The sequence below is a fragment of the Myotis brandtii genome, unplaced genomic scaffold (assembly GCF_000412655.1).
Source record: "Myotis brandtii unplaced genomic scaffold, ASM41265v1 scaffold79, whole genome shotgun sequence".
NCBI classification, from domain to species: Eukaryota; Metazoa; Chordata; class Mammalia; order Chiroptera; family Vespertilionidae; genus Myotis; species Myotis brandtii.
Genome location: NW_005371173.1, coordinates 8,102,144 through 8,117,112, shown reverse-complemented (window position 1 = coordinate 8,117,112; position 14,969 = coordinate 8,102,144). Strand labels below are relative to the sequence as shown.

The following is a 14,969-nucleotide window of genomic DNA, read 5'->3' as shown; positions in this document are numbered from 1 at the left end:
GGGGGGGGGGGGGGGGGGGTTGTTGGTCCTGAATGGAAGGTGAAAAGAACTCATCTTTCCATGTAGAAGAGAAGAAAGTAGGAGCTGATGCAGACGCAGAAGCTGTGTAGATTGGGAGGAGGAAGTTGAGTTAGGGGATTTGAAGATAATAATGATCGTTTGCGATGGTCTTGGGCGAGGATGCCGTTGTGAGGGTAAGCAGGAATTTGCCATCGGCTAAGATGTGGAATTCTCTCCATGTTCTCAGGAGCCCAGAGGGTAGGCATAAAGAAGGGGGGTGGGCTGAGTATTCCTCAATCTTGCAGGCTGATGTACCTTGGGTCCCTGTGGTCCAGGTGAGCCTTCAGGACCTGGGAATCCCTTCAGGCCAGGAGAACCAGGGGGTCCAGGAAGACCTTTCTCTCCCTATTAAAATGAAAACAAGAGGAGAAACACACAGAACAGAAACTCTTCAACAACATACACAGCCTTAACCATTGTTTTTCCCCCTTTATGACTTGATAACGTTTTTGCATATTTCCCCCCTTAGATGTAAACAAAAATCAGCCCTCAGCAGTGAGTGGATCAGTAACTAAAAAGCTGCCGGCTATTAGCATTGTCTATAGGCTTGGAAGTGCTGGCCCTTGATCTGTAAGAACTTTAGCCCAAATGGCAGAGGTAACTGAACAGGGAGAGAAAGAAAAATAAAATCCAGAATGAAGGGGAAACCCAGTTAGAAAGATTGAGGTCAGTAGTGTGTTTGTTGAGAGATGGAGAGAGTGAGGACAAGGTGCAGGAATGCTGTTGGGAGTGTACATAACTGCTCTGTAGCTTGCAAAGAACAACATGCAGGCAGTAGGTCTTAGTTCTTTCTTGATTACAGAGGAATTCGTAATTCAATATGATATTTGTGCAAGAGATATGTCAAGGGTGGCATAAGTATCAGTGTGAGCTAAATAGTTTTTTTTTTTTTTTTTTTTTTTTTTTTTAGAAAGAGTCAGATGATATGGGAAAGCCCCTAGTAATGAGTGAGTGTAAGTAATTTAGGCCAAATGTGTTACATGGTTCTCTGCCAACAAAGAATCTTCCAATGGAAGTGGATCCTGGACTTACTCTTTAACAGTGAAGGCCACCAGTTAATTCGGTCAATTTAGTTACACAATTGGCAAATTATATTTTTAAAGAGAGAGTGAGAGACAGAGAGAGCATACACCCAATAAAAAGAGAAATAAAAGAATTTGCTAGACTCCTCTCAATACTCAAGTTCCTTCACACATCCTAAAATAGCATCTTGAACACAGTAGGGGATTCAATACTGCTTCTAGAATGTGAGAATGAATCATAGTTTCCATCATGAATCTGAATATAATAGCTTCTGGAGAAAAATCCTAAATCAACTACACAGAAATTTTAAAATAATTTAAAATAAATATAATAATAGCTATTATAGTGATCATATAAATTATATGTAAATTATTTTATCTAGAGAGCTTAAAATATATTCTTTTCAAAATACTTTAAGCAGTCACCTTTCAATATTGTTAAGTAAATCATTAGTGCATCTGAGGAAAGGGTTTTGTGAACAAAGACACAACTTTAGTTCTGCCTCTGTCTTAATTATCACAGATTGCAAGTTAATGGAGCGAATTAATGAGATTTCACCGCATTCCCTCCTCCCCTAGCCCCCTTGAATTCTGCAATGGAGCCACTTCCCTCTGCTAAATGTTTGCCTCAAGTAGAGCGCTGCTACAGGATCCTTCCACCAGGGGGCGGGCCTGCATCAACGCCGAAGGACTTAAAATTTGAGCGCTTCAATGTTTAGTTTGTGTCTAAGTGAGTGAATTAAGTTATTTCCAGTTGTTCTCTCGTGGTTAGCAAAATTGTAAATAGGGTATACATCAACTTTCCTTTTCTCTAACTTGCCATTTCTCCTTGACAGGCCAAGAGAGTTAAAAATCACTGCCTGTATTTACACAAGTTATCTGAAGCTCCTCTAAGGCCCTCCCTCACTTTTTTTTTTCAGGTTAACTTTTACATACAATTACTTTAACATTGGATTTGGGGAATGGAAGGACACACTGCTGATCTTCCTGCCCTTAATGAAAGAAGAGTGTGAGCTCCATGATGAGCTCCAAAGAGAAAAGAAGCCAAATTAAAGTTTTACTTTTACCTTCTCCCCTTTGGTCCCACTGCAGAAGCACTGGCCTTTGTCCGTGCAGACACAGCCCTAGGAAGAGGGAAAGAGAAAGGGTTTTGGGTGAAAACAGCTTAGTAAGTCCCAACTGACTGGGTAAAAGCAAACATAGTTTTCTATTCTTAAAGCGTTGAACACTGATCGTTAGAAGTGATGAGATGCTGTGGCCATGTATCAATAGAAATAGAGTAGATAAGGGTGAAGCTGTTGCATATGGAAGAACTGTCAGGTGAATATACATCATTCTCATGGTATTTAAGGATTTTAAGAAATTTATTCATGGAAAAAAGCCAACTGTCCTTTTTTTTTTTTTTAACAATATATAGTGGAACCATATGAGATTGCCATTGTTGTAGGCAGAACGTGGTCTGATATTGGCAAGTGTTGTAAGTTCAGCATAATGTACATGTATGTATCTGGATATATTAATTGGTGGCATCTTCTGAGGTTGATTCTAAGGTTTTCTTTTCTTGAAATAATTCAAGGCGGAGAAAAGATGATCAATACCCATGATGTGTCTTTAAAGAGAAAAACAAACTAATTCACTAATGCTAATATCAAAGTGTTCTTATTAAAAAACAAAAACTGAACTGTGAGTTTAGCAGCTCTTACCTCCCTAACTAGTCACTTTGACACACAACCCCAGCTTTCACACGTATGCACATGCCAATTCTGATGAAGGCCAGTAGAGGAACCAAACCGAGATATTTTCATCTAGTGGATTTAAAATTTGTTTTGATACACATTCTATGGTTACATATTTATCTTTCTTTTTTGGGTTAATAATAACTTAAAATGTGTTCTCTTCCCTTACACTGCCTCCAACCCCTCAAAAAAAATTAACTGACAGCAGAGGCTGGGCAAGGGTGGGAGATGTACTGACTGGGAAGAAAATTTTTAAAAAATTGCCTCAGGTAGTCCCAAAGTCCCAAAGTTGTGCAATCAAAATAAAAATATGCAAACAAAAAATCTTTAATTGAACATATTTCCTGAATATAGGGCAGTAGACTATGCTGTCATTCAAAAGAGGGAGTACATAGCAATTTCAGACATTCTCCATGTATCCTCACCACATTTTCATACTAGTACATCATAATCTATATGAATAGAGAGCAACTGATTGAAAAGAAAAGTCTGTATTTTCCCCAAGGTTTGGATAGTTGGTATTTTTTTTTACCAGAGAGGAAGGGAAAGGGATATAGAGATAGAAACATCAATGTGGAGAGAGAGAGTCATTGATCAACTGCCTCCTGCACACCCCACACTGGGGATCGAGCCCACAATCTGGGCATGTGCCCCGACCAGGAATCAAACAGTGACCTCCTGGTTCAAAGATTGCTTAGCCAAAAGATACAGCAGCTATATATATAATCCTCACCTGGATATATATTTCTTATTGATTTTAGAGAGAGAGGAACAGAGAGGGAGAAAGAGAAAGAGACATTGATGTGAGAAACTTTAGTCAGTTGCCTCCCGCACAATCCCTAACAGGGCATGGAACCTGAATCCTGATGTGCCCCCTGATCAGGAATAGAGACCCGTGATTTTCAGAGTAAGTAACAACACTCTAACCATGACTTTCAGAGTAAGTAGTAACACTCTAACCAGCCAGGGCACAGTGACCATATTTTTATTTTCATTAATTTTAATTCACGTTTTTGGGCCCATTTGTGAAGTGCTATGAATATATTAATGAACTAAAACCCATTAATTACTATTTAATTGCTAAATCCATTAAAAACCAGTTTGGCCAAATGCCAATACTAAGAAGGCATAACTAATGGATATTTCTTAAGCAATATTTTTATTATTTTTCCTCTTCAAACAATAAAATACCTTTTCGTTTCCATCACGAAGAAATCATTTGTCTTGAACTGAAAGCTCGTAATAATGTTCTTATGTGCTAACCATTAACACATCAGGAAGTGACCAAAGTTATGGCGATGTTTTAGCACTTTTGCATATTTAACAGTTAAACTTGTGAAACTCATTCTTTTAACAGTCACATTCATTTTTTATGACAATAACCTTACTTTGAATGCAAAATAAACATTGATAGTGGAGAATTTTAAGAGGTTTTGAAATTCCAGAAATCACAGGTTTTTCATTTAAAAGCATCATGTACCACTGGGGTCTCAAACCAATATTTTATTAAGCAAATAAATTGTTTGTGTGCTCATGTAGGTCAGGTCTACAAAGGAGCTATCCCCAGGTTTCCAGCTACCTACCTTTTGAGCTCGGCGTGTCAGCATTTTGAAAAACCCTAACTTAACTCTGGTGCCGTGTCACATATAGAAATTTTTTGATATTTGAAACCATAGTAAAACAAAGACTTATATTTTTGATATTTATTTTATATATTTAAATGCCATTTAACAAAGAAAAATCAACCAAAAAAATGAGTTCGCGTGTCACCTTTGATACACGTGTCATAGGTTCGCCATCACTGTACTAGAGCTTTGGACAAATTACTTAATCCTTCCAAGCTACCTCATCTGTAAAAGAAGATGCTAAGCTCTGTCTCAAGGTGTTTTTTGTGAAAAGGACTTGAGGTGCTGCCATAAGGCTCTGCAGAGCCAGTGCCCTGCACTGAGTATAATAGTCAATGGAGACTACCCTTCTTTCTTGTTTTGCTGCAATATCCTATGGCAAAGGACAGACATGCTACTGTGCAACCCTTCCTTCTGTCAGGCGGAACTAGCTGTGGTCTTCCCAGAATTTCCTCCTGAAGGGGGTTGGCTAGTGCCAGAGAGCTGGTCTTCATTCTAAGACCAATGGTAAGCAAACTGAGAAGTATTTTGGTTCAACTACAACTGTGTTAACTACAGACATTAATAGTACTCTTAGAGTAGATTAAATATATATTAGTCAATTAAGCAAATATTATGTGTATATGAGCACACACACACTTTGTTTGCTTAATATAATATTAGATTGAGACTCCAACAGTGCATAATGCTTATAAATGAAAAGTGCCAATCAAATATATTTTACAAAGGCAGCAGGCAATTCCAGAAATGCTGGTCAGTTGTCTCTTGCACTTTTCTCTTTGTCTCAATTCCTGCTGTGCTCATGAAGGCCCATATATTGCCTGCAGGTCCATATGGCAGAGGGGTTAAGAGGAGACATCCTGGGCCTGAATCCCAGCTCTGCCAAGTCACCTGTGTGACTCTATGTGATCTCTAGTGCCTCAGTTTCTGCATCTGTAAAATGGGGTCAAATGGGTTAACACTGTTAAAGTACTTAGACAAGTACATAAGATGTGTACTGGAACAGACTCAGCCCAGAGATGGCACCATCGGGATCTGCCAATAAACCTTGGTAAACTCACCCTTCTCTTCCTAGTTACATCTTTACTGTCTTGTCAGTTCTTCACAAATATATTGTTTCTTTGTCCAAAAGATCTCAAAGCTCCCTGCTCTGGTCACTTCTTAGTGTCTTCATTCTCTTGTGAAGGCTCCCACACACATGCAAAAATTTAATTAAAAAATGTGTGTGTTTTTCTCCTGTTAATCTGAATGTCGCTTTAATTTTCAGGTCAGCCAGGGACCCTAAGAGGATCGAGGAAAACTCTTTCCTCCCCCACAGCTGTTTCTGTGGGCTACCAACAGTGTGGGCTTTTACTAACTTAGTAACTTAATATTGCTATTTTTAAATGCTCATGAGTTGAGGTTTATTATGTTTACTAGACTGCAGGTAGGAGCTGTGTCTGGCAGGCAGTAAAAAATTATCTTTTTATTCCTCAAACTAATAAAGGATCTAATTATGCACACATGTTTGTTTGTTTGTTTATAAATAGGCCAGGAACTAATTTTTGAATAATTTCAGATATTTTCTCTTTCTACTCTCAGAACAGCCCGTGACCAGTTTACATGCATTCTGCTGCCCTCTGTTCAATCTCTCCTCCCCCACACCCAGCCCAGCCCAGCCCAGCCCAGCCCAGCCTGGGTTAGCATAAGGGGAAGTTGGCAACATTCAAAGTTGGTTCACACTCTACTGAGCAGGCCTGTTGATTTTGCAATATATTTATTGACCCTCTGCCCAGCCAATAGCCAGAGGCAAAAGTTTTTGTGTGTGAAAAGCATCAACCATGTGCGGGCAGCTGTGCCAGACAGAGTCCATGGGCTGTTCTTTGACCTTCCACCCATATCTGCCTTAAATAATTGCCCCTGAGCCTTGACAACACGCCCCCCAGTAAAGAGGGGTGCCATCCTTGTGCTGCTTTTTCAGGGGCCCCCTTCTTCCCCGTCCTGAGCCCCTGTCCCCATACTTGGATATCACAGAAATCTCTCTGCAACTGCCACTTCCTATCTTTCAACTGCTGTCCAGAGAGACACCCCCCAGTCTAGACATCTAACCCAGCTGCCTATTTGTGATTTTCTGGATGACAGCAAGCATACAGATCATTGGTGCTGACTCAGAGGTCCCTGCTACATTTGGGAATGAACAATACGTTCAGGGAGTTTTACATCTTCCATAATGCAGTGAGTGATATTTAAGTCTATAATCATGAACTTGGGCTGTTAGGTGTTTATTTCTTGCCCTGATCAGTACCAAAATGATAGCGATAGTTAACATTTTCGGAGCACTGACTGAGCATCACCCATAAGACAAGACCACCTTTTCAAATGGAAGTCTTATTTGGATTCTAGAAAAGACTCTGATGTCACATGATTTGAAAATATGGACACTGCTTGAGTAGCCATATTATTCTGCATGCTAAGCAGAAGAAACAGGCTCACTTATGTATGGAAGAGTTAAGCTAGAAAGAGAGTTGATTAAATACCTTTATTTGTGTCTGTTCCTTTTGAAAACCAGAATAAGATGATGGATAAAAAAGAAAGTAAAGAATAAAAAATGTATCAACCCAAAGATAAGGAAAACAGGTGAAAAGACTAAAACAGATAAAAAGTGCCAATTAACTTTTGGAAGATGGATGGCGATTGGAAGCTTTGTTATTGCTTTGGCACATTTTCTTTGTTCCAATAAAAGTAAGATATAAAAAGAGAAAATAGAAAATAAATAGATTCAAAAACAAGATAAGTGTTTCTGGGGAGCAAAATGCAATGGCAACAGAAAGCAGTGGGAGGGCTGATGCCTGAGAAGCTGGACTAAGTCTGGCAGCCTACTGTGATACCTGGAGTTTGGTTACTATACAAAATGGGGAGCAGGAGCCAAGAGACACCATTTAATACTATAGTTGACCTTTAATGCAGGTGTTAGGGGCACTGACCCCTGTGCAATTAGAAATCTGCATATAACTTTTGACTCCCCCCAAACTTAACTACTGATGGTCTTCTGCTAAGCAAAAGCCATACTGATAACATAGAAGTCAATTAACATATATTTTGTAGCCCTAGCCGGTTTGGCTCACTGTATAGAGCGGCAGGCTGGGTACTGAAGGGTTCCAGGTTCCATTCCGGCCAACGGCATGTACCTTGGTTGCAGGCACATTCCCAGTAGGAGGTGTGCAGGAGGCAGCTGATCGATGCTTCTCTCTCATCGATGTTTCCAACTCTCTATCCCTCTCCCTTCCTCTCTGTAAAAAATCAATAAAATATATATTTAAAAAACAACAACATATATTTTGTATGTTGTATGTATAACATACTGTATTCTCACAATAAATTAAGCTAAAGAAAATATCATTAAAGAAACACCAATTAGAAAGGATATATGCATCCCTATGTTCATAGCAGCACAATTCACCATAGCTAAGATTTGGAAACAGCCTAAGTGCCCATCAGCAGATGAGTGGATTAAAAAACTGTGGTACATCTACACAATAGAATACTATGCTGTGGTAAAAAAGAAGGAGTTCTTACCATTTGCAACAGCATGGATGGAACTGGAGAGCATTATGCTAAGTGAAATAAGCCAGTCAGAGAAAGATAAATATCACATGATCTCACTCATTTATGGAATATAATGAACATAAACTGATGAACAAAAACAGATCCAGAGACAGAGAGGCATCGATCAGACCGTCAAACCTCAGAGGGAAGGTAGGGGAGGGTGGGGGTAAGGGGGAGAGATCAACCAAAGGACTTATAAGCAAGCATATAGGCCTAACCAATGGACACAGACAACAGGGGGTGAGGGCATGATTGGGGGGAATGGGGGGTAACATGGGGATAAGGACACATGTAATAACTTAATCAATAAAACATTTAAAGAAGAAAATGTCATTAAGAACATTATAAAGAAGAGAAAATATATTTACAATATTTATTGAAAAAAAATCCATGTATAAATGGACCTGTGCAGTTAAACTCATGTTGTTCAAGGGTCAACTGTATTTGGATTGGGGTCATGGAAGAGTCCCAACTTAGGCAGCTCCAAAAAGGGGGGCACAGGCAGAGGAGGAAGAGAAAGGAAACAACCAAAGTTGAAATACAGAGCTGTGGTAGCCAGACTCTGAGGTGCTCCCCATAATCCCTTGTCCTGGGGTCCATGCCTTTGTATAGTCTCCTCCCACACTGGATCAGGGTTGGTCTGTATGACCAATAAAATAGGGCATTCGTGATGCTATGTCACCTCTGAGACTAAGTCATAAAAAGACATTGTGATGTCCGTTTTCTCTCTTGGATTACTTGTTCTGAGGAAGCTAACTGCATGTCAAGTCAAGGCCTTATGAAGAGGCCAAAGTCTTGAGGAGTTGAGCCCCCTGATAACAGTCCTGCAAATGAGCTATCTTGCAAGTTAACCTTCCAACCCTATCAAGCCTTAGGTGACCACTGCCCCAACCTTCAGCTTGACTGCAGCCCCTTGAGAGACCTTGAGACAGCACCACCCAGCGAAGCTGCTCCCAGATCCCTGACCCTCAGAAAATGTATGAGGTAATACTAGTAAGTGTTTGCTGCTTTCAACTGCAAAATTTTGGGACAATTTTTTAGGCAGTAATAAATAATACAGGGGTCTACCTAAAATTAAAAATTTGATGAAAATGATGAAAGAGAGATTCAGGAGATTTTCCCAGAAAATAAAACAAAAGGAAAAGAGATAAACAATCAGGGGGAAAAAAGCTAAGAAGGTTTAGGGATCAGTCCGGAATGCCCAGTGTCTGACCAACAGGAGTTTCTGAAAAACAACAGAGAGAGAGAAGAAAGGATAAAATTATCAAAGAAATAATAAATGAAAACATTTTTTAAAGTAAAAATGTCAAATGTTCAGATAAACAGAGTCCACTAAATGTCATCCTCTCATAAGTGCAGGCACCTGGGGCACGTTATCACAACATTCCAGAACCCTGGAGACAAAGATCCTAGAAGTAAGTAACAAAAGTCACATATAAAAGTAGTGTAATCAACATGGCCTTGGATGTGTCAAGTGTAATAATACCACAGGGAGATATGGCAGTAGGCCTTTAGAATTCTAAGGGAAATGGATCTTCAACTCAGACTTTACGCACCAACTGATCCAGTGTTTGAGGAAACACAGACATTTTCAGATATGTAATGAATCAAAGATATTACCTTACAGGCACCCATTCATAGAAAACCACTGGAGGATGTGCTCCACCAAAAGGGGAATTGGCCAAGAAAGGGAAGGACATGGTGCCCAGGAGAGACTCTAACTCGGGAAGTCTGTCTCAGGAGGACTGGTACAGCTGACTCTGATTGGAGCCACGGTGTGGGGGCCGCCCCAGGACACCAAGAAAACAAGAAAATAGTCTGATGGGTGTGATAGTAGAAAATTTAAAACTTCCGGAAAAACAGAAGTTTGTCTGGGAAACTCTACAAACATAAGAAGTAGTGGCTGCAGCCCCGTTGAGGTTGAGACGGCCCTGGTGAAGTCAAGATGGCCCTGGTGGGGTTGAAAGGGCCCCAGTGAGGTTGAAACGGCCCCCGTGAGGCTGGGACGGCCCCTGTGAGGCTGAAACGGCCCCTGTGAGACTGAGATGGCCCCTGTGAGACTGAGACGGCCCCTGGGAAGCTGAGAAAAATACCACATGAACTCACTCATTTATGGATAATAAGAAACATTATAGACTGATGAACAAAAATGGATACAGAGGCAGAGCAGCATTGAGCAGAATGTCAAACTACAGTGGGAACGCTGGGGAGGGTTGAGGGGAGTAGGAGATCAACCGAAAGACTTATATGCATGCATATGAGAATAACTGTTGGACACAAGACACTGCGGGGTGGGGGAAGCCGGGGGAATGTCAAGGGGGAGAAAAAAGGAGACATGTGTAATACTCTTTGTAATACTTTAAGAAATAAAAAAAAGAAAAAAAAATAAGTAGTGGCTGAGCAGTGAACAAATTTTCATAAACACACACTAATGATTTAACAAAAGTTAGGATATGAGCATGTTGGAAAGGTTTGAGAAAAAGGAGGGCAGTGGATCATGGAAAAGTCCTCAGCTATCAGAAGGCAAGTCAGTCAATAATACTAAATTGGGAAATCGGGAAATAGCTTTATAAGCCTGTTTTTTTTGTTTGTTTGTTTTTTGTTTTTTTTCCAGAAATATGGAGGTCAATAATGGAAGAAACAGCTACAGGAGTTGAAAGTGGTTGCCTCTGTGGAGAGGAAGTTGGGAGAATGCAGCCAGGAGAGGAACTTTGTTTTTGTTCTAAGTCTTTAATAGTGCATGTATTTTATCATTACTTTTAGTATTTTATAGTATTTATTTTTATTTTTTTTTACTATCTGTCTACTTTACTTCACTATAAATGAACAGGAAAAAATAAAGTTCATTTAGAACAACAAAAAAGAAAGTTCATTTCAAAAGCAGAAAATTTCCTCTTATTTTACATTTGAAGTCCTACAATTTATTATTTTCTCAAGTTCATCTGAAGTGACGCTTTCCTCCAATTTGGAAAACTACCAATTTCATGTGGACTTCCTGGTAGAAAAAAGTACTGTGAGAATAAACATAGGAAAATTTTAAAGAAAAGATTCAGGCAGTTGATGAGAAAAACTTTACGCTGACAATTCTTTGCAGACCAAGGTAAAGCCTAGAGGTTGCCTGACCTCTCACTTGCTATGCACTCATCTGATGTCGTAACTCAGAGAACATGAAGACTGCAAGAGGCCTTAGGGTTCATCTGTCTTATACTGATTCTGAGGTTGGTCCAGATTTTATGTGGAGCCCAAAACTTCTCATTTGCCCTTGGGCAGATGAGCTGCCAGCAGCTTGGTGAGACTGTGCAGATGTAAAAGCAGAGCCTCGCTGCATGTTAGCTCTCCTGCACAGAGTTTTGGCAGATTGGAGAACCAGGGCCCAATAAGTCTGGGAGCTTTGTCTCAGGGGTGATCACTTTAGAGGAGAATAATATTTATGGCTGAATTGGGCTATGACACAATTCCTAGCTGGGGTTGGTCACCACTATGAACCTATCTTCTCCCTTAGAAGGAGAGGACTGTAGGTGCTGTCCAATTCATGCTGATTGGGGCTGGACATAAGCCAGTAAATCACTAATATAACTCTAAAGAATAAGAAGGCAATCTGATACCCTGAATTTGCTTTTTCAAATGTATGATAGAAATGTTTGGGATGTTTTTGCTGCATTTGTTAGGATTAACACACTTCTTTGATGACACCAGTTCAAATCAGATTGTAATTAAGTAAAATCTGCCTCTTTAGTTTCATGACATTCTAATAGAAATAGGTTCTCAATGTTTAGTATCCATGAATTACCCGAAGCCCCTAGGGATCTTACTTTTTCCAGGAGCCCATGTCCAGGGAGTAGGTCTGAGGACCTAGAACCTGCATTTGAAAAAGAGATTAAGAATCTCCTTTGCATATCAAGCATTAATCAGGAACTAAGACTCCTCTAGAAAACTATTATCCTAACTTCTGTGGTACAGTGAGAATATAGAAGAGAAAAAACACAATTTACAATTTGTGAAATAAGAAAACAATTTACTATTAAAAATAGAGGATAGCTGGGATTAATTATCAACCCCAAGTAAAGTCCCCATTATGCCCCTTCTCTGATTAAAATCATTTCTTCATTCCCTATGGCCAGCAGTGTCAAGTCTAAACTCATCAGCGTGGTGTAAGAGGCTTTCTGTATTCTGGTCCTCACTACTGACCCCGCCTCAGAGGCCACTGGTCACCCCAAGCGCTCTTTCACATTCCTGTGCTTTTCCATGCGGCCCTTCTCTGGCCTGAATGCCCACTGCTCATTCCCCTTGCTCAGCTTGTCTAAGTCCTGCCCCTCTTGGAGCAGTTCAAAGGTTACCTCTTTCTGGAAGACCACTTTTCTAATCCTACAAGTAGTTAGTTGCTTTCTCATCTGTTTTGTGCTAAGTGCTCTTACAACATATCCAATTGCATTGTAATTATTTGTTGACATGCAATTTTCTCCAAGACCTGACAAAGGACAGCTCGTGGAGTGGGGGGAAGGGGAGCAGTTCTCCCAGGTGGAAACTGTTCCCATAGGTGTGTCACATGACTTAATGGGCCTTCAGGGGTGGAGGGGTCCATATACATGGAAAGGTATAAAGAGTAATAGAACATATACCCCTGCATTTATCACCCAGGGTAGGAAAAAGCACATTACAAATACAGTGCAAGTCTTTAGTGTTGTCTCTCAATCTTCAGTTAAATTTGTTCTATAAAACTGCCTTATTCTGGCCCTGGCCGGTGTCGCTCAGTTTGTTGGGCATCATCTGTTCACCAAAAGGTTGCTGCTAGTTAGATGCCTTGTCAGGGCACATGCTCTGGTTGCAGGCTTGATCCCCGGTAGGGGGCATGGAAAGTGGCAGCCCATCGATGTAATGCTCCCACATGGATGTTTCTCTCTCTCTCCTTCTCTCTTCCTTTCTCTCTAAAAGTCAATAAAAATATTGAAGAAAAAAAAGCTGCCTTATTCTGGGGAAACTGAACAAGCTGCACTCTGTCCTGCTCTGGTCCAGGCAGGGACGAATCCTGTGGAAACTGAACTGTTGGTGAGATTCAGTCTTCAGCAAGTACAGGAAATCAGAAAGAAATACTCCAGGGAAGCTACATAAATCATCAGCAGAATTTGGATTTCCCATGGATTTGAGATGGCACTCAAAGAATTTCAAGTCATTTTAAACCACAAAGGACAGGGTATTCCCAGATAGCACTGGGGCTACAATTATAAAAAGGAGATGCTCAGTAAATGCCACGCATATAAAAGATAGGTTACATGGTACTACATGCATAAAGTTGGTGGTAGGTGTAATTTACACAATGATGTAAGACATATGATTGTTATTGAAGCAGCAAAAGGTTAACACTGAAACTGGGCAAATGCCAAGTACCATGCAATGCTTCATGGCAATGAAAACAGATTACAGAGAGATAAGCATATACATACAATGATGACAGCTGGAGTGAGACATCATACAAGAATAAATAGGAAAATGTAAGTTATGTCTCTGGAAAAACAAACATTTGGATACTTTAGACATTTTGATGATTGACTGAATTGTTCTTCTCATGCAGGTGACTAATACCAAGTAAACAAAATTTTAGGAGTAGACAAACGAGAAAGCCATGGGTGAATTCACCAGAGTCCTTGGGATTAGCAGTGGGAGGAAAAATCCACCAGTGGGCAGAGTGTATTAGTATAAATGGGAAGGACACTAAGATAAGAACAGACACATGAGCTGGACAGCACAGTAAGTGTTTTGAAAAGACAAAGATGAAAGAGGAATAATGAGTCAGAAGACAGAGGTTTCATCCTATGCTATTTCTTAGATGGGAAGATGAGCCTGCTCAATGGTGATATGTTTTGTAAAAATACAAAAGGATATGAGAAATGGAATTATTATTAATTCTTAATTTAGAACAAATTCTTAATTTTAGAATAAAAAATATATGTAGACAAAAATATGCTAATTTAGAATGCAAAGCAATTGAAATTCAGGTCTAAATTTTAAGCATTTTTGGAGCTCTCCGAGATGATTATATTTGCACACTTTCCTAATATTTGCTTTGCTTCTCTCTTAATATTGAAAATATTATTTAGTCGTTGCTAAATAGGGTTTGATTGTTCAGCTTGGATCCACAGAGAGGGCACGTAGATAGCCTGCTTCACTGTTAGTTTAGGAGGGAAGCTATAGAAAGAACAACAAAAGCACATTTAAATTAGTTTCTTAAGACAGAGATGTAATCAGTATCATGTCCTAATTTAAGAAAATGCAGTGTTTTTCATATCTTCTTTATTTTGGTAATCCTATAGATTTTATTTATTTTCAACTTATTATTTTATTTTTCCATCACCATTTATCCTCTCTAAGCCCTCTTCTACCTCCATCCCCACCCCCCACAATCACTACACTGTCATGACATCTTTTTAAAATCTGTGATTGCATTTTAGAAACCATAAAAGGGGGTTTAGCTATTCTGGAAAGTTTGAATTCAAAATGATTACATATACTATGTATACTGAGTGACCAGATTATGACCACCCCATCAGTACTTCGTTGGGCCACCTTTTGCCTTCAGTACTGCAGCGATTCTTCTTGGCATTGACTCCACGAGATGTTGAAAGGTGATGCGAGGAATCTGACACCAGGCCTGATGAATAGCACTGTCCAGTTCTGTGAGATTTGATGGTTGTGGAACCAGCTGCCTGATAGCTCTTTTAACTTCGTCCCACAAATGCTCAATTGGATTGAGATCTGGTGATTGTGGGGGCCACCTAAGCAAGGTAAAGTCTCCCTCATGTTCTTGAAACCACTCCTGCACAATACAAGCACTGTGGCATGGCGCATTGTCTTGTTGGAAGAAGCCATCTCCATTGGGATACGCCATCAACATGATAGGATGAACTTGATCAGCAACGATACTTAGGTATGTTGTGCTATTCAGA

The 14,969-nt window shown here is 39.9% G+C and overlaps 1 protein-coding gene across 5 annotated transcripts in view; it reads right to left on the bottom strand.

Moving 5' to 3' along the window:
* Positions 1-14,969, bottom strand: part of COL4A3 (collagen, type IV, alpha 3 (Goodpasture antigen)) — a 130,222-nt gene that overhangs the window by 69,383 nt on the left and 45,870 nt on the right. For all 5 annotated transcript variants that reach the window (XM_014531046.1, XM_014531045.1, XM_014531043.1 and 2 more), the window contains exons 2-3: positions 2,150-2,206; positions 316-405 (exon numbers count right to left, since the gene is read on the bottom strand). In XM_014531046.1, the coding sequence (XP_014386532.1) occupies positions 316-405; positions 2,150-2,206 (147 nt within the window). The remainder of the gene's footprint in view (positions 1-315; positions 406-2,149; positions 2,207-14,969) is intronic.